At 60.8% G+C, this 19,416-nt stretch overlaps 1 protein-coding gene across 1 annotated transcript in view; it reads left to right on the top strand.

Annotated features, from left to right (window-relative positions):
* The window catches only part of IL5RA (interleukin 5 receptor subunit alpha), a 39,678-nt gene extending 22,932 nt beyond the window's left edge, over nucleotides 1–16,746 (top strand). The window contains exons 10-12 of the mRNA XM_066351051.1: nucleotides 9,386–9,479; nucleotides 11,081–11,165; nucleotides 16,153–16,746. Of these exons, the coding sequence (XP_066207148.1) occupies nucleotides 9,386–9,479; nucleotides 11,081–11,165; nucleotides 16,153–16,239 (266 nt within the window). The 3' untranslated portion in view covers nucleotides 16,240–16,746. The remainder of the gene's footprint in view (nucleotides 1–9,385; nucleotides 9,480–11,080; nucleotides 11,166–16,152) is intronic.
* The last annotated feature ends 2,670 nt before the right edge of the window (nucleotides 16,747–19,416 follow it).

The following is a 19,416-nucleotide window of genomic DNA, read 5'->3' as shown; positions in this document are numbered from 1 at the left end:
TTTCTGAGCTTTCTCAACCTCCGCCGTCACAGTTGCTGTTCCCTACTGCCCTATTTACCAACACCGCTCGTTTCCTGACCCTGCTCTTGGGCAAAGCCTTTCTGTTTCTGAGGTCCACTGCCTTGCCCTGTGAGGAGACCCCAGGGTCACGTGGGAGGCGAGCGATGATGGAAACAAAACCTCCCACGGCTCCACCCTTCCCCCACGGGAAAGACGGCGTGCGTGCGTCCACCCTGCGTCTGGTTTCCGGCCAGTGTCGTGTGCGTCCACCCTGCGTCTGGTTTCCGGCCAGTGTCGCGTGCGTCCACCCTGCGTCTGGTTTCCGGCCAGTGTCGCGTGCGTCCACCCTGCGTCTGGTTTCCGGCCGTGTCATCGGTCAGCCTCCGTCACTCTGAGCCCTGCATCTTGGCGACCGGGCTGGCCCCCGATCACAGGGCCAGGCCCCTCACACCGGGCTTTGCTCTGACCGTCGAAGGCCAGGATCTACGCAGTGCCACGGCAGGTGCAGGTGAAAATGTACTTTTAAGAAAGATTTAAGTTAGCGGTGTGCAGGCGGCCCAGGCACCCGGGCAGCACGCGAGGCAGCTTGTCCTCCAGACGGCTCAGCGTGCGGTCGGAGCCCACAGGGGTGCCCGCTGCCGTCCGGGGCAGCCCCTCCCACAGGCAGACGGCCACTCTCCGGAGATCCTGGCCCTTGTCGTCCTGCCACAGTGCGGGGAGAGGACGGGGTGTTCTCAGAGCCTCAGGACGCAGCCCGGAGCCTGTAAGGACTTCATGAGACTGGGTGGTGGCAGAAGGGTGGAGGGGCGCGTAGGATTCAGGCTGGGACGGAAGGAAGCATCCATTCGTACTGACAGACAGGGAACCCTGACCTCTGCCCTCTGATGTGGCATTCACACACTGTGACTGTGGGGAGGAGACCTGGCATCCTGGCCCCAGGCGCCCACATCAAGAGCTGGAGGGGTGGGAGCCATGGTGGGCAGAGGCTCCCACCATGGTGGAGCCATGGTGGGAGGCTCCGGGCGCAGAAGAAAATATTGGGACCCTTAAAATAAAAAGAGAGAGAGAGAGCCCTGGCCGGTTGGCTCAGTGGTAGAACGTCGGCCTGGCGTGCAGAAGTCCCGGGTTCGATTCCCGGCCAGGGCACACAGGAGAAGCACCCATCTGCTTCTCCACCCCTCCCCCTCTCCTTTCTCTCTGTCTCTTCCCCTCCCGCAGCCAAGGCTCCATTGGAGCAAAGATGGCCCGGCCACTGGGGATGGCTCCTTGGCCTCTGCCCCAGGCGCTAGAGTGGCTCTGGTTGCAACAGAGCGACGCTCCGGAGGGGCAGAGCATCGCCCCCTGGTGGGCGTGCCGGGTGGATCCCGGTCGGGCGCATGCGGGAGTCTGTCTGTCTCTCCTCGTTTCCAGCTTCAGAAAAATACAAAAAAAAAGAGAGAGAGAGAGAGAGACAGGGAAAATAAATACATGTTAACCCTCTTTTTAAATAAGTAAAAAATAGTATGTACTATTCATGTTAACATTGTACATATGACACCAAACTTGTTGTCATTAGAAACAGTGTCAAGTTGGGGTGTCGCAAGGCCCTTCAGAAGTCGGGGCCCAGGGCGCGTGCCCAGTGCGCCTGCCGGTATAGCCGCCTCTGACTGTGGGACCTCTAACCTGTCTCCTTCATCATGCCCTTTGGGGGTCCGGCCCCCCCCGTCCCATGGCTCCGACCTCTGCCCTCTGATTCCAGTGCCTGCTCTCTCTCTCTCTCTCTCTCTCTCTCTCCCTCTCTTTCCTTCTTAGCTTTTCTTTTTTTCTACTTTGTTTTACAGAATCCTTTTCCAATTGTCACCCAGCGGTGAGACAGGACAGGGAGGGGCAGGGGGATCCTGTTGAGGTCCCACGTGGGGTCCCCTAACGTCCACTTTCTTCGGTGTCTCATCCTGCAAGTGGACTTGGAAAGTCCTAGAGCAAGGGTCCCCAAACTACGGCCCGCGGGCCACATGCAGCCCCCTGAGGCCATTCATCCGGCCCCCCGCCGCACTTCTGGAAGGGGCACCTCTTTCATTGGTGGTCAGTGAGAGGAGCAAAGCGCAGCAGATGTGAGGGCGATCTGGCTGCGACATCTGTCACCCCATTGATCGCCAGGGTTGATTCGGCTGATTTGGCTGGCTAGGCGGGTGTCCCCTTCCTCCCTCACCGCTCCATGTGCGTCCCTCCCGAAGCTGTGCGCTGCGCTCAGTCGAAGAGGACGACCTTCCCCGCTAGAGGAGAGGATCGTTCTTCGGTCAAGGGTATACGAGTAGCTGCGCTCTCCTGCTAGAACCTCCAAACAAGTCTCAAGACCAAAGCACGGCGTTGCTCACATACAGTACTACTTCTGGTGAGGCGGGACGCATGCGTCACGGCTCCGAAAGCGCGTCATATCACTTGTTACGGCTAGCAGTGACAAATATGGAACCGGACATTTGACCATCTCATTAGCCAAAAGCAGGCCCATAGTTCCCATTGAAATACCGGTCAGTTTGTTGATTTAAATTTACTTGTTCTTTATTTTAAATATTGTATTTGTTCCTCTTTTGTTTTTTTACTTTAAAATAAGATATGTGCAGTGTGCATAGGGATTTGTTCATAGTTTTTTTTATAGTCCGGCCCTCCAACGGTCTGAGGGATAGTGAACTGGCCCCCTGTGTAAAAAGTTTGGGGACCCCTGTTCTAGACCCTCTGTGGGGCGAGAGACAGCCGGCAGCCCCTGGTCAACAGTGACTCAGATTGGCTTAGAAGTACAAAGTTGACCCAGTAACAACCTGAATCCCCCCGCCGGGGCTGACCCGAGACTCACAGAGCTGGCGGGGATTCTGGGATTTCCTCGCCGGTGCCGGGTTTCAGGTTGGTCAGCCAGGTAGCTAATTTAGTCAACTGCTTCCTTTCGCCCAGGTGCCTGTGGGTTCCAGGTGGGTCAGAGCACGCCTGGCAGCCCCAACGCCGTCCCCAGCAGGCGGGCAGGACACCCTCACCCCGGGGGGGAGGGGGCCCCCAGGCCTGAAGGAGGGCTGGCCGGGAGCTTCCAGAGTCCGCCCCAAGTGTCAGGAGCAGGGAGTTCCCTCCGTGCTGTGAGGCTTGGCCACCACTCGTGACGTCCACACTGGCCTTTCGTGCAAGGACTTTGGCCTCACGATGCGGCCGCCAGGCGGGATGGGATGGCAGCTTAGAGGAGGGAGGGGCTCTTGCATGGGGCACGGTCATCGACCTCAACCTGCACGTCTTCACAAAGACAGGATTCTCCTCATTATACAGACTCGCAGGTTATAGACGACACAGATGGTAGGGAACGTCAAGAACTGGCCCGAGTGACAGCTGGACAGTGGTGGGCGTGGCCTGGAACAGCCCCCGGACAGGCTCCTCGCCTTTCTCTCTGGGGTGCTTCATTACCCAGGGTCAGGGCGCCTGCCGGAGACCAGCCAGCGATGGGCCGTCCAGCGGCTGGGACAGGGTGGCCCGGTCAGCCTCTATGCAGACTATGCAAAGCAGTCATTTTCTTTCTTTTTTTAAATTTTTTTTTTTGTTTTGTTTTTTAGTATTTTTCTGAAGTGAAAAGCAGGGAGGCAGACAGACAGACTCCCGCATGTGCCCGACTGGGATCCATCCGGCACACCCACCAGGGGGCGACGCTCTGCCCCTCAGAGGCGTCACTCTGCCGAGACCAGAGTCACTCTAGCACCTGGGGCAGAGGCCATGGAGCTATCCCCAGCGCCCAGGCCAACTTTGCTCCAATGGAGCCTTGGCTGCAGGAGGGGAAGAGAGAGACAGAGAGGAAGGAGAGGGGGAGGGGTGGAGAAGCAGATGGGCACTTTTCCTGTGTGCCCTGGCCGGGAATCAAACCCGGGACTCCCACATGCCGGGCCGACGCTCTACTGTTGAGCGAACCGGCCAGGGCAAAGGAGTCATTTTCAATGATTTCATTGGGCCACCCTTGTCTCCACGTCCCTCCCCAAGCTGTCCACAATGTCCATGTGAACACAGACCCCGAGGGCTTGAACCATCTGTGCCCCTGGCCCTTCCTTGTCCCCAGTGTCTGTGACATTGGGTGTACACCCCCCCCCCCATAGGCCTGGGCTCTCTTACTCTGCATTTGGGGGATTCTGACAGCACTCGGATTTCCATCCTGCTTTGGTGATTGAGGGAGAGTAACCCGATGCCTTATTTCGGAAACAATGTGCTGAGTCATCGTTACAATCACAATAGCTAATATGTATCGAGCTCTGACTACCTATCCACCCCAGACTGAGTACTTTAAACCTATTGACCCATTCCGTCTTGACCCCTCTGTCTCCCACCTCACAAGGCAGACCGGGGAAGCTGGACACCTGGGTCAAGGTCACCTTGGTAGCCAGGGGCAGAAGCAGGCTCCACCACCCCCACCCCCCGGCCCTAGTGGCTCCCTCTCCGTGCTGACCGCAGCCTGCAGCCGGCTCTGGCCACTGGAGCAGGTTCAGAGAGTGGGCTTGGCAGCCCCCCAGGGGAGAGGGTCCTGGTGGCCGGGGCCCCAGGGGGCCTGTGCCCATAGGTGCCGTGCGGGAGGGCCTGCCTAGAAGAAGTGATGCTTAGAGCTCTGTCGGCGTCACGGGGTCTCGTCCCGCCGGGGGTGGGAAGGGGCGTGCGGACCACCCACGTGTCCCGATTGTGCGTGCGCAGGGTCCCCATGTCCCTGCACCCCGCAGCTTCCCAGAGCTGGTTTCCCGGGTGAGCGCGTGCACGTCTGGGGTGCCCTGGACTTCTCGACGCTGGCTGACCCTCTCGTGCCCCTGATCCAGGTCACGCCCACCGTTCATGCCAGCTGCCTCCCAGGCTCCCCTGCCAAAAGGTTGGCTCTGACCTGTCTGTGCACAGGGAGCTGGTGACCCGGTCAGGGGACGCCGTTCACAAACACCACCACGGCCTCACCTCCCCATCGGAGGCCAGCCCTGCCGCTTCCCGGGCGGACTCGGTGCCCCCCCCCCCCCAGGGACCTGCCCCTCCCAGGGGACCTGCTCCTCCCAGGGTCCTGCTCCTCTCAGGGGACCTGCTCCTCCCGGGACCTGCTCCTCCCAGCACCTGCTCCTCCCAGGGGACCTGCTCCTCCCAGGGGACCTGCTCCTCCCAGGGACCTGCTCCTCCCGGGACCTGCTCCTCCCAGGGGACCTGCTCCTCCCGGGACCTGCTCCTCCCAGGGGATCTGCTCCTCCCAGGGTCCTGCTCCTCTCAGGGGACCTGCTCCTCCCAGGGACCTGCTCCTCCCGGCACCTGCTCCTCCCAGGGACCTGCTCCTCCCGGGACCTGCTCCTCCCAGGGACCTGCTCCTCCCGGGACCTGCTCCTCCCAGCACCTGCTCCTCCCAGGGGACCTGCTCCTCCCAGGGACCTGCTCCTCCCGGGACCTGCTCCTCCCAGGGACCTGCTCCTCCCGGCACCTGCTCCTCCCAGGGACCTGCTCCTCTTGGGACCTGCTCCTCCCAGGGACCTGCTCCTCCCAGCACCTGCTCCTCCCAGGGACCTGCTCCTCCCAGCACCTGCTCCTCTCAGGGGACCTGCTCCTCCCAGGGACCTGCTCCTCCCAGGGACCTGCCCCTCCCAGGGACCTGCTCCTCCCAGGGACCTGCTCCTCCCAGCACCTGCTCCTCCCAGGGACCTGCTCCTCCCAGGGGACCTGCTCCTCCCAGGGACCTGCTCCTCCGGGCACCTGCTCCTCCCAGGGACCTGCTCCTCCCAGGGACCTGCCCCTCCCAGGGACCTGCTCCTCCCGGCACCTGCTCCTCCCAGGGACCTGCTCCTCCCAGGGACCTGCTCCTCCCAGGGGACCTGCTCCTCCCAGGGACCTGCTCCTCCGGGCCCCTGCTCCTCCCAGGGACCTGCTCCTCCCAGGGACCTGCTCCTCCGGGCACCTGCTCCTCCCAGGGACCTGCTCCTCCCAGGGACCTGCTCCTCCGGGCACCTGCTCCTCCCAGGGACCTGCTCCTCCCAGGGGACCTGCTCCTCCCAGGGACCTGCTCCTCCCAGCACCTGCTCCTCCCAGGGACCTGCTCCTCCCAGGGACCTGCTCCTCCCGGCACCTGCTCCTCCCAGGGGACCTGCTCCTCCCAGGGACCTGCTCCTCCCAGGGACCTGCTCCTCCGGGCACCTGCTCCTCCCAGGGATCTGCTCCTCCCAGGGACCTGCCCCTCCCAGGGACCTGCTCCTCCCGGGACCTGCTCCTCCCAGGGACCTGCTCCTCCCAGCACCTGCTCCTCCCGGCACCTGCTCCTCCCAGGGACCTGCTCCTCCCGGCACCTGCTCCTCCCAGGGACCTGCTCCTCTTGGGACCTGCTCCTCCCAGGGACCTGCTCCTCCGGGCACCTGCTCCTCCCAGGGACCTGCCCCTCCCAGGGACCTGCTCCTCCCGGCACCTGCTCCTCCCAGGGACCTGCTCCTCCCAGGGACCTGCTCCTCCCAGGGGACCTGCTCCTCCCAGGGACCTGCTCCTCCGGGCACCTGCTCCTCCCAGGGACCTGCTCCTCCCAGGGACCTGCTCCTCCGGGCACCTGCTCCTCCCAGGGACCTGCTCCTCCCAGGGGACCTGCTCCTCCCAGGGACCTGCTCCTCCCAGGGACCTGCTCCTCCCGGCACCTGCTCCTCCCAGGGACCTGCTCCTCCCAGGGACCTGCTCCTCCCAGGGACCTGCCCCTCCCAGGGACCTGCTCCTCCCGGCACCTGCTCCTCCCAGCACCTGCTCCTCCCAGCACCTGCCATTTCTGTTAACACAGATCTTGGCTGCTCGCACCAAGATCCTATCCGGTGACTCATTAGCTCAGAGTCTGCCGTCAGGTTCAGACCCCACGCGGAAGCGGGGAAGCTCCCACGCTGTGTGGACAGGCAGAGGGGAGCAGGCTCCTGAATGGAGGTGACCCCCCGAGAGTTGGCGCTCTGAACTCTACGGACCACAGAAGCCCAGGTCAGGCGGGGCGGCCACCCAGGAGGAAAGGGACTTGACGTGGGTCCCCGGCCCCGGAGGCAGAGCTGGGACGAGGTCTGGCTCTGGCTGGGGCCCAGGCCGCGGTCTTTTACTCTCGGTGACCACCAGCCCGTCCCACCGCCCACCCCACGCCCCCCTCATCCTCTCTGCATCGGCTGCGTCTCACGGTCAAATGGTGAGATGCCAAAGACGACGGAAGCCACCAGAGTCACCAGAAACGGGTCAGCTGAGCTCTCACAAGCTGGCAAACGTGTGAACAGCCTCCAGGAACGAGGGACAGTCGAAAGGGTTTAGAAGGATGAGTGTGGCAACTTCTTCTTTCTAGAGCTCATCTCTGTGTCACCCCAGAGCAGTGCCCACTGATTTCCTGAAAAGAAATGTCTGTGAGCTGCTCCTGGGGGCAGAGAGAAGGTTCAAGAGATCAGAAATATTGCTCGTTCTTAAGAAATTTCGCCAAGGCTAGAGACTGCAGAATTCAAACAAATGACCCGTTTCGGGGATGTCCCGACTTCCACAGCATCGCAGGGCTAATCACTTTGACCCAAAGGGACACACCGTCAGTGGGAACTGTCCCCCTGGGCTCTGTCACGCCCGAGTCTCAGAGGACATGCTAATTCATAGAAAGGACTCTCAGTACTTTGCGTTAATAAGTGACTGAGCAGCAGACGACCTTCAGCAACTTCTCTCTGGCGGTGAGCGTGCGAAACCTTCTTCTGGCCGTTTTTGTTTCCTCAGCGGCAGAGCTGACCTTGCTTGGCCCTCTTCTCTGGGGTGGCTCTGTCCTGGGCATGGGGACATGGCAGGAACCAGGCAGGAGGAATGCCTGACTCGTCCCCTTCCTCCGGGCCGCGGCCACGACTCTGCCGCCCACATGCGGCCTGATCACACCGGATCCCTCGAGGTGACGGAGAAATAGAAAATCAGGCCCCTCTCTCCTTGTGTGAATTCAGCAGGAATCTCCGACTCTCAGAGGAAGCACGGATGGGAGCATTCGGTGAGGGGTTTAACTGAAGGCACTTTCGTCATCACGGTCGGAAGTGAGCGGAGCCATTATCAGGCCCTGGCAGACACGGCCGCACGGGGCATTGCGCCACGTGGGACGAATGCGGGACCCTGATAACTCTCACCTCGCTGTTCCTGCTTTCGGCGGGACCCGAACTGAACGGGTCTGTTTGGCCTCATTGTAAACGGGACCCCCCGGCTGGACTCGTATTCGGGGTGCATGAGTCTGGCGTGTCTGAATGTATTTACTAGGGTGCTCGTTGCGGAATGGCTGAGGGTGGAAAGGTGAGTTTCAGCGATGGGGCAATGAGCCAGGAGGAGATCCCAGTTCAGGACGTCCCGCTGGGACACAGAACAAGACGGTCCCCGACTGTACGGCATCGGTGCTTCCCGGCTGCTCTGATCTTAGCCCTGAGCACGTGCAGTGAACACCAGGTTTAACTGGACACCGGGTCCTGGGGTCCAGCCCAGGGAGCCCTGCTGACCCCAGAGCCTCTGAGTGTCCGTGGGGCTGGGGAGATGGGAAGGTGTGCCTCTCGGGGCTTCTCTTCTTTCCCCAGCATGTCACACAGTGTGGCTGTGACTGTCGGTCAAATCATAGGTGTAAATACATGAACACTTTTTTTTAAAATGTGAGGCCACAGGTTTTTCATAAAAGGACACGTCCCCGTCCAGAGCCTCGGGGACATGAGCAGACATGTCAGCGTGTGAGGCAGCCCCCCTCGGAGGGAGACACAGCCTGCAAACCGAGCTCTGTCCGAACAGCTGCCCCTCGGGGAGGTGGCGTCCAGTCGGGAGGTGGCGTCCAGCTGGGAGGTGGCGTCCAGCCGGGAGGGGGCGTCCAGCCGGGAGGTGGCGTCCAGCCGGGAGGTGGCGTCCAGCCAGGGGGGGGCGTTCAGCCGGGAGGGGGCGTCCAGCCGGGAGGTGGCGTCCGGCCGGGAGGTGGCGTCCAGCCGGGAGGTGGCGTCCAGCCGGGCGGGGGCCGCTCAGGAGGGTGGCTGATGACACGAGAGGCTCCGGATGTGCGTTCCGTGACCCGCCTGCCGGGACAGTGTGACCCGGGCTGGGGTTGGTGGGGAGCAGAATGGTCCCCCAGCCCCGTTCACAGTTTGAAGGCTGCTGGTCTGGGGCTGGAACCGTGTGATGCTGTGTGTCCTTGGCCGATGGCCTCCCCCTCTCGGACCCGGCTTCTCCCTCTGGGACGGGAGGAGGGCGCTGCCCGCCCCTCGAAGCACTTCAGTAAGAATTACATGGAGGATGCATGTTGAGTCCGTGGCAAAGTGCAGGGGGGGACCCGGGGCTCGGGGAGACTCAGCTGCTGGCCCGGCGCCCGTGACTGAGAGCCCAGCTCCCCCCACTGTCGGTGGCCACGTTCAGCTCCGGTTTCCTTCTGTCCCCGTCTCCCCAGGACGCGAGGAGCAGAGGTCCTGGACAGAATGGTTCCTGATGGTGCTCATGGCCGTCGTCTGCTTCCTGTCCACCTGCCTGCTCGTCTGTCGCACGTAGGTGCTCCCTGCAGCGGGGAGCTCCGCGGGGCGGGGGGTGGGCGCTCCCTCTCTGGCCGACTCCGCCAGGGTTCTGGTCGGCGGGAGGTCACGGCGCTCCCGTGCCCTCTGGGCAGCGTTTCCGACAAGTGTGGACCGGGTCACAGACTGAGAAACGCCAGACGCCGACGGAGTAGGACGTGCTGCCGTCACACGTCCCTGAGACAGCTGGTCCTCGGTCCGTTCACTGGTGTGAGGGTTTTCACGGTCACCGCCTTTCGGTGCCTACGGCCTGGCTGTCGCCTCAGCACATGGCCGCCCTGGTCCACATGCCTTTTACATCTCGGCCGCAGGAAGGGCCGAGACCCCTCTGTCGGCCGCAGGAAGGCCTGAGACCCCTCTGTCGGCCGCAGGAAGGCCTGAGACCCCTCTGTCGGCCGCAGGAAGGGCGGAGACCCCTCTGTCGGCCGCAGGAAGGGCCGAGGCCCCTCTGTCGGCCGCAGGAAGGGCCGAGACCCCTCTGTCGGCCGCAGGAAGGCCTGAGACCCCTCTGTCGGCTGCAGGAAGGCCTGAGACCCCTCTGTCGGCCGTAGGAAGGCCTGAGACCCCTCTGTCGGCCGTAGGAAGGCCTGAGACCCCTCTATCCCCCCCCACGTGAGCCCTCCGTAGGAAGTGCCTACTGCCACCCCAGCCCTGCGCTCTCCCGTCCCTGAGGGGCTGGTGTTCTCAGGTCAGACAGCACTCCAGAACTGTCACGCAGATCTGGGGACGCACGCAGGAGCCTGCCACCAGCCCAGGGGAACCCCTCTCCCATCTCAGCAGCAGCGAGTGCCGTTCAGGAGCCCCCGGAATGTGCTGTGTCTCAGCCCTTGCACAGTGTACATTCGAAGAACGTCACTATTGGAAATGTTACACGGAGGCGGCCTCTGGGGGCTGGAAAGGCAGCATTTCGAAGGAGAGGAAAGAGAGAGGGAATTCTGTGAGCCGGCACGGTTCAGGGTGGGTCGCTGACCAGACTGCGTGGACAGGGCGCCACGCCACACCCGTGACAGGAGTCTCCTCTTTCCAGGACGGAGTCCTGGTGACATGTGCCAGCCCGGGTTGGTCACCACCTGTCCTTCTTGGGTGGTCCCTCCACCCCCAAGGTCTGCAGCTGCTGTGACAGTGTAGATCAGCGGTAGTCCACCTTTTTATACCTACCACCCACTTCTGTATCTCTGTCAGTAGCGAAATTTTCTAACCGCCCACCGGTTCCACAGTCATGGTGATTTATAAAGTAGGGAAGTCACTTTACTTTATAAAACTTATAAAGCAGAGTTACAGCAAATGAAAGCATAGAATAATAATTACTTACCAAGTACTTTATGTCGGATTTTCGCTAAGTTTGGCAGAATAAATCTTTATAAAACGACTTACTATAGTTAAATCTATCTTTTTATTTATACTTTGGCTGCTCTGCTACTGCCCACCATGAAAGCTGGAGCGCCCCCTAGTGGGCGGGAGGGACCAGGTTGACCAGCACTGGTGTAGATGTTTGGAAGTCTCGGTCCCGGGATTCACCAGGTCATCTTCTAGAATAACACTTAAGGACCTAATTCCCTCCTTGACTCCGTTTCCAGATGTCACCTGTGGACCAAGCTGTTCCCACCAGTCCCAGCGCCCAAAAGTAGCGTGAAGGATTTGATCACCACCGTTAACTACGAGGTAATGGGGAAGGAAGGAAGGCTGTTTGGATACGTCTGCTCCGCCCAGGGTCGTGCGCCCGGCGAGCTGTGGTTGGGTGGCCGGTTTTCCGTATCATAAGGCAGGGTCAGCACCCAGGAGGTTCTCCGTGGCTTCAGCCACTGTACGCTCTGGCTGACCGTTCAGTGACATGTGTTTTACGGTCGCTGAACATCGGACAAGGTCCTACTCAACCGTGAGTGTCCTCAATCGCTTCAACCCCCTGAGCCCTGACTTCCGTTTCTGGGGAGTAAGAGGCAGCGGGGAGAGGGTCCGACATCCCTTTTAGTCTGACGTGTGACCGAGCTGTGCTTCCTCCCAGCGAGCCACAGTTTCTCACAGGAACTATTCCCAGTTCTTTTTTTTTTTTTTTTTTTTTCCATTTTTCTGAAGCTGGAAACAGGGAGAGACAGTCAGACAGACTCCCGCATGCGCCCGACCGGGATCCACCCGGCACGCCCACCAGGGGCGACGCTCTGCCCACCAGGGGGCGATGCTCTGCCCATCCTGGGCGTCGCCATGTTGCGACCAGAGCCACTCTAGCGCCTGGGGCAGAGGCCACAGAGCCATCCCCAGCGCCTGGGCCATCCTTGCTCCAATGGAGCCTTGGCTGCGGGAGGGGAAGAGAGAGACAGAGAGGAAGGCGCGGCGGAGGGGTGGAGAAGCAAATGGGCGCTTCTCCTATGTGCCCTGGCCGGGAATCGAACCCGGGTCCTCCGCACGCTAGGCCGACGCTCTACCGCTGAGCCAACCGGCCAGGGCTATTCCCAGTTCTTTAGGGTAAGAACCAGGGAGGAGGCTGATGGACGTTCTGAGCACCTGGCCTGACCAGGTGCTGACTTACCTGGGGCTGTTCGGTTGTTCCAGCATCACTTGCCGGAAACCCCCCCCACACACACACAAATACTCACTTGCCCCAGGGGATCCTCTCAACACCGTTGTCGAAAACCCAGCTGTTCATCTAAGCGTGGGTCTCCTCCTGGACGAGCCATGTGGCTTTACCGATCGGTTTGTCTATCTCTGTGCCAACCCGGTCCTGTCTTAATTACTGTAGCTCGATTGTAAACCCAGGGCCCCGGGTCACATAAGGCATCCAACTGGAATGCTTTTCCGGGTCGTTTTTCTTAGTCCGGGGGCTTTTCATTTCCGTAAAGGGTGTTAGAGCCAGTCCGTCAACTTCCTCAGGAAAGGTCCCTGAGAATCGTGTTATATCGTCGGTGACCCTGGGGAGAAGAGACAGCTCAGCCACCGGGAGTCTCCCGGGCAGTGAACACGGCGTGTCCGTCCACCTGTGTGGGTTTTCTCATGGCGACACCTTAGTTGTTCATTGATTGCTTTCTCATATGTGCCTTGACCGCGGGCCTTCAGCAGACCGAGTAACCCTTTGCTCGAGCCGGCGACCTTGGGTCCAAGCTGGTGAGCTTTTGGCTTAAGCCAGATGAGCCCGTGCTCAAGCTGGCGTCCTCGCGGTCTCGAACCTGGGTCCTTCCGCATCCCAGTCCGACGCTCTATCCACTGCACCACCGCCTGGTCAGGCAGCATGGGTTTTCTTTCATCTCCCTCAGCAGGGCTTCCTGGTATCCAGCGTGTTCTTGTCACTTTGTTTGTCAAACCCGTCCTTACGCCGAATGGTCCCTCAGCTCGGGGATCAGCAAGCGTTTCCCATAAAGAGACAGAGTGTGAATATTTGAGGGTGAAATGGTTTATCTCTAGGATGCGACACTCCCGTTGCGGTGTGACCTCAGCCACAGGCTGTATGCAAATTGATGCACTGAGTTCTGCACCAATAAAACTTTATTTAATGCACAAACAGGCAACAGGGCAGACCTGTCGCACAGGCTGCAGTCGGCAGACCTCGGCTGCAGATCAAGCAACCTTCTTGCCAAATTTAGTTTTCTCTCCAACGAAGCACTGCTGATTGGATGAATCAATGGGCACCTTGTTCTAGGGACATGAGAAGGGCCAATCTAACACTCGCCCAAGCGGGTCATTTCAGTAAGCGGTGACCTTGGGGTTTGGAATGATGACAGACAGTGGTCATCGCAGCCTAGCTCAGCGGAGTGTCGGGCTGGAGAGGAATCCCCCTGCCCTTAGTCCCGTCCTGGATGACAGGGGAACGGCCCCCGTGCTCTCGTTAACCACAGCTTTCTGGAGGACAGCGGCCCCAGGGAGGAACTGCCGTGGTTGGCGGTGCGTCTCGTGGTGTAACCTGTGCTGTCAGTCAGTCAGCCTTACACCCCGAGAAGCGGGCTAAGCCCTCGTCCTGCCTCTTCATGGAACATCTTAACCTGGTATCGGGGCTCCCTGCCGAGTCCCCAAAGAGTGCTCCTGCTATCCTGAGGTGGGCGAGAGAAACTGGCTCAAGAGCTTACTGTTGTTCACTACAATCCTGCCATGTGGGTGAATGAACTATGGGGGTCGATGAGCTGGGTTCAGAATGAACGAAGATGAAGGAGCGTCAGAGCTCGGCATGCCAGGCTCCTGGGACGCTCTGTGTCTTTTCACGCCGCGGAGTCATGTAAAACCGAGAGAGAGAGAGAGAGAGTCAGAGAGAGAGAGAGGGAGGGAGAGGGAGAGAGAGTCAGAGAGAGAGAGAGGGAGGGAGAGGGAGACAGAGAGAGAGAGACAGAGAGAGAGAGACAGAGAGTCAGAGAGAGAGACAGAGAAAGAGAAAGAGGAAGAGAGAAAATGAAAGAGAAAGAAAGGGAGAGAGAGGAAGAGAGAGAGAGAGTGGGTAGCATTGGGAATAGGTACTCTTGCCCCGTCTCCCTGCAGCCTGAGTCCTGCGCCCGGGAGAGCGTGGGAGCCCGTGAACAGCTGGGCAGCACCGGCCCAGGTCCTGCGCCCGGGAGAGCGTGGGAGCCCGTGCACAGCTGGGCAGCACCGGCCCAGGTCCTGCGCCCGGGAGAGCGTGGGAGCCCGTGCACAGCTGGGCAGCACCGGCCCAGGTCCTGCGCCCGGGAGAGCGTGGGAGCCCGTGCACAGCTGGGCAGCACCGGCCCAGGTCCTGCGCCCGGGAGAGCGTGGGAGCCCGTGCACAGCTGGGCAGCACCGGCCCAGGTCCTGCGCCCGGGAGAGCGTGGGAGCCCGTGCACAGCTGGGCAGCACCGGCCCAGGTCCTGTGCCCGGGAGAGCGTGGGAGCCCGTGCACAGCTGGGCAGCACCGGGCAGCACCTCAACCTCTGCCTCCAAAGGCAAAGCCTGTCCAGTCCCCTTTCAGGACCCGGGAAGCACTGGCTGAGTGGGAAAGGAACCCTATCCTGTGATTACGCCTGGTGCCTCTGAGCTTGGCCGGGTACCCGTCCTGGGCACAGACCCTGGCGGCCATCCCAGACCTCTCCCTAAGCAACTTCTGCTTGTTCAGACCCAAGTTAGAAACTGTGCCCTGGCCGGTTGGCTCAGTGGTAGAGCGTCGGCCTGGCGTGTGGATGTCCCGGGTTCAATTCCCGGCCAGGGCACACAGGAGAAGCGCCCATCTGCTTCTCCCCCCCTCCCCCCCTCCTTCCTCTCTGTCTCTCTCTTCCCCTCCTGCAGCCAAGGCTCCATTGGAGCAAAGATGGCCCGGGCACTGGGATGGCTCCTTGGCCTCTGCCCCAGGCGCTAGAGTGGCTCTGGTCGCGACAGAGCGACGCCCTGGATGGACAGAGCATCACCCCCTGGTGGGTGTGCCGGGTGGATCCCGGTCGGGCACATGCGGGAGTCTGACTGCTTCCCCGTTTCCAGCTTCAGAAAAATATTAAAAAAAAAAAAAAAAGAAAGAAAGAAAGAAACTGTCATTCAAAGGGCAGATACTTGGGGGTGTCGGAGGGGGAGAGGAGGGAGGTGAAAGAGAAATAGCTGACATTTAGTATTTTTATTAAAAAGGCTTATTGAAAAAAAAAAAAGTCTTATTCTGAGCTTTTAATTTGCTAGACACTGGTTTCCAGGCAGCCTCTGTTTCCAGAATAGTAACCTGAGAGGGTTCCTTCCAAAGCCCAGGGACCACAGACTGACCACTCAGGTGCACGAGGCAGATACCCCCCGTGTGGGTGGGTCACAGCACGCCTGGTGTCCAGCAGTGCCCGAGGCAGAGACCGAAAATGTTGGCAAAGAACATGGTCTCTTACAGGCAGTGTTATTTAAAAAAAAAAAATTATTTTTTTTTTTGTATTTTCTGAAGTGAGAGACAGGGAGGCAAAGGGACAGACTCCCACATGTGTCCGACTGGGATCCACCGGACACGCCCACCAGGGGGCGATGCTCTGCCCATCTGGGGCGTCGCTCTGTTACAATCAGAGCCACTCTAGAGCCTGAGGCAGAGGCCATGGAGTCATCCTCAGGGCCCTGGCCATCTTTGCTCCAATGGAGCCTCGGCTGCGGGAGGCGAAGAGAGAGACAGAGAGGAAGGAGAGGGGGAGGGGTGGAGAAGCAGATGGGCGCTTCTCCTGTGTGCCCTGGCCGGGAATCGAACCCGGGACTCCCGCACACCAGGCCGACGCTCTACCACCGAGCCAACCGGCCAGGGCCCAGGCAGTGTTATTTTTTATCACAAATTTTCTAATTCGTATCGGTATTATTTATAATCAACAAAATGGGACCTAGATGGAAACTGCGGACAAAATAGGACGGAGCCCTTGACAGTGACGCGGCCAGGGCTCCCGGAAGGGAATGTCACACGAGACGGTGCTGCAGGAAGAGACTGGTCCATGCAGCCCTGTGTCCCCTTGACGTCCCGTAACTGGAAAGATAGTTTCATTCACAGGAAGAAAGGGCCGAGGAGAAACCGTGGGCCGTGTCTGGGGGGGACGGGTTTACCAATCATTTCTTTTTGTTGTCTTTCTAATTTATTTCCCACAGCATCTTCAGTGAACATGCACTATGTTTAGAGGCAAAACAGAGAAAACAATAATAAAAAAATTGTCGATTGTGAAGCAGTTCGAGACACAAGACGTGTTCCGTGCACGACAGCTAAGGATGTTCTGTTTTGCAGAAAGCCGGCTCGGGCGAGACGGAGAGTGAGCTGGTGAGCACCGTGGAGGAGCTCGGGACGGAGGCGCTGGAGGACCTGGTGTTCTGACGGAGGCAGCGGCAGCGTAGACTGTGCCTGCGCGCCCCCACACCGCCCTCCGAGGGAAGGAGAGCGAGGACTGTGCTCCCCTGTGGCTAAGAGGCGTCCAGGATTTATGGAGCACGGGGGGGGGGGGGCGTAGCTACCTGTGGGTGCTGCGTCCAAACCGCCTCCCTCACCCGGGGCGCCTGGCTGATGGATCGGACCGTTCCACCATGTGTTTCGTCCCCACCCTGTGCCAGGCGGTGGCATGGCTGTCTGTGCAATCCCAGCAGTTTGCTCGAATGCTTTGGGCAGGAGACAGTGTTAAAGGCCATGGTCAGCCGTGTTTCCTGCCACCCTGCAGTGCTGGGGTGGCTGTTTGAGTTCACATCTCAGGAAGAAAGCACCGTGCACTGTCCCGGAGTGAATCCTTAATGTGGGTTCCAAACTGTCTTTCTTACAAGTGGAAGCCACGGTGCCTTATTTTTCCCCCCGAGTTCTTGAATAGTTTTGAGAGAGAGAAAGAGAGAGAGGGAGAGAATAAGAGAAGGAGAGGGGGGGGGAGAGGGAAGGAAGGGGAGTGATGGAGGGAGAGAGGGAGAGAGAGGGAGAGAGAGGGGGGGAGAGGGAGAGAGAGAGAGAAGGAGAGAGGGAGAAAGAGGGAGAAAGAGAGAGAGAGGGAGAGAGAGAGAGAACAGAGAGCCTCTCAAGCTCCACAGGCACGAGCCAGGTGGCATCATTTGAGCCAAACTAATTTAAAACCAGGAAGAGCTCCCACGTCGCTCCTGACCAAAAGGGAGACAGGATTTGAAGCCCGGAAACTCTGGGATACACTGAACAAAGGCGCCGGGCAGAGCCGGGTCGTGAAGGGAGCCCTGGGTCAAGCATGAGCGTCAGGAACAGACGTCTGAGGGTGCAGACTGCAGGGCAACCTGTTTGGCGTCTGCTCGGGGAGCAGCAGGTGGCCCCCGGCTCTCAGGAAGGGCCGCTACGGGCCTCTGCATCGACCAGCCCACCCCAGACAGGACTGCCCGCCCCCGGCAGCACCCTCCTGGAATCCGCACCGAGGCTGGGTGCCCTCTCACGAGGGACAGGTGACGGGCACAGGTAGAACCAGGCACCGGTGTGTCCGTCCTGGGCAGAGGGCGGGCAGGAGGAACCGGTCACCCCCCAGCCTGGGCAGAGGGAGGGCAAGAGGAACGGGTCACCCCTGCACTGGGGGGGGGCGGGGAAGGACATGTGGGTGCTCAGCCCCCCACGGCACTCTTTCTGGACTTGGTTCCGTTGGTTCCAGCTCAAGAAAGGGGCAAACTGACGACCAGACACACCCAGGGCTGGTTGTCCTGGTGACACCCCGGCAGGCCGCAGGGAGGTGGCCCGGGACGGCAGGCACAGCTCTGTGACCGCTGCCAGTTGTGGCTCGTTCCGTAGAGTCACGGGCCGCGTGTTGTGATCTACCCCCAACTCCCGTGCGAACCTCTTCCCTCCCATGTGACCGTGAGGGGTAATCAGGTCCTGGGGCTGGAGGCCCTGTGCGTGGGACCCGGGAGAGTGTCCTCTGTCCCATGTGGAGACACGAGCAGTCTGGGACCAGGGAGAAGGCTCTCAGCAGAACCTGACCACACCGGAACCCTGGTCTCAGACGTCCAGCCCTCAGAACCGGGGGAAATAAATGTCTTGTTTCTAAGTCACCTGCCAGCCTGTGGTCCTTTGTTCCGGCAGCCTGAGCCGTGACACCAGTGTGGGGAGCCGTGACACCGGTGTGGGGAGCCGTGACACCGGTGTGGGGAGCCGTGTCGCTGGGGTGGGGAGCCGTGTCACTGGGGTGAGGAGCCGTGACACCAGTGTGGGGAGCCATGTCACCTGTGTGGGGAGCCATGTCACCGGGGTGGGGAGCCATGTCACCTGTGTGGGGAGCCGTGTCACTGGGGTGAGGAGCCGTGACACCAGTGTGGGGAGCCATGTCACCGGGGTGGGGAGCCATGTCACCTGTGTGGGGAGCTGTGACACCGGGGTGGGGAGCCGTGCCACCTGTGTGAGGAGCCGTGTCGGCGGGTGTGGGGAGCCATGACACCGGGGTGGGGAGCCGTGTCGCCGGGGTGGGGAGCCGTGACGCCGGGGTGGGGAGCCGTGACACCGGGGTGGGGAGCCGTGACACCGGTGTGGGGAGCCGTGTCACCGGTGTGGGGGGCCGTGTCGCCGGGGTGAGGAGCCACATGCCTCCCGCACTGTCCCTAAACCTGACAGGCCGACATCGTCACTCTGACACCCCCTTCCACAGAGGCCACCGCTGAGGCTCAGAGGGACAGTTAGGGGACAGCATGGCGGGGAATTGAGTAGCGGGTCCCAGTGGCCCCAGGACTGGGCGTGAATGTGCGTGAGGAGCACCCGGAAGGAGGGTCATGACAACACAGACCGCTGGGCCCACCATGGGTTTCTGGTGGGGGGGTCCCGGGGCCAAGGCCCTCGGACAATCTGCCTTTCTAACACGTTCGCAGGCAACGCTGCCGCGGGCTCCTGACCCCGTCTGGAGGGACAGAGCTGCCGGGTGGTGCTGATGAACGCCCAGGTTTGAAAGCTAACCGCTGAAGAAGCTAGTGATGGAAACATCTGGCCGAACCCGCGGCCCCTTTGGGCGCATTGCTGCTCCGCTCTCTCTTTCAAACTGGAGCTGGGACCCCTTGGATGGCGGACCCTGCATCTGCCTAGGACCCACTCCGTGTGGCCCCTTCCCCGTCGGGTGCGGAGTCAGCATCAGAACTGCCTCCCCTGAGAGCCGGCCATGCCCGGGGCACCGAGGTGGAGCAGCACCCGGCTCCCGGGATGGGTGTCGGGTACCATGGCCTCCTTCCTCATTGCTCAGCTCACGGGACTCGTGCTCAGGCTGTGGGAGCCCCCTCTCTCGTCCCCGCCTCTGTGAAGCCTTCACACGCAGTGATGCCGCCTCCAGGGTGTCGCTCTGGGCCCCAGCTCCCCTCACCCCGGAGCCAGTGCCCTGCTGACTGACCGTCCAGCCAGGACGTCTAGATCCCCTGGACTGTGCTCCGGGAGGCTGGGCGCCTGTGACACGCGCCTTTCCATCTGCGTGTTTGGACACAGCGTGACCCTCAGGAAGGAGAGATGCTTATGGACCCTGTTAACCCCTCGCGCCCCCCAGCCCGGCTCCCCGAGGGGTACATGACAGAGATCGAGGCCCCCCGGCCC

Source organism: Saccopteryx leptura, chromosome 10 (genome assembly GCF_036850995.1).
Source record: "Saccopteryx leptura isolate mSacLep1 chromosome 10, mSacLep1_pri_phased_curated, whole genome shotgun sequence".
In the NCBI taxonomy this organism is placed as follows: Eukaryota; Metazoa; Chordata; class Mammalia; order Chiroptera; family Emballonuridae; genus Saccopteryx; species Saccopteryx leptura.
This window is presented reverse-complemented; position numbering and strand designations above follow the sequence as displayed.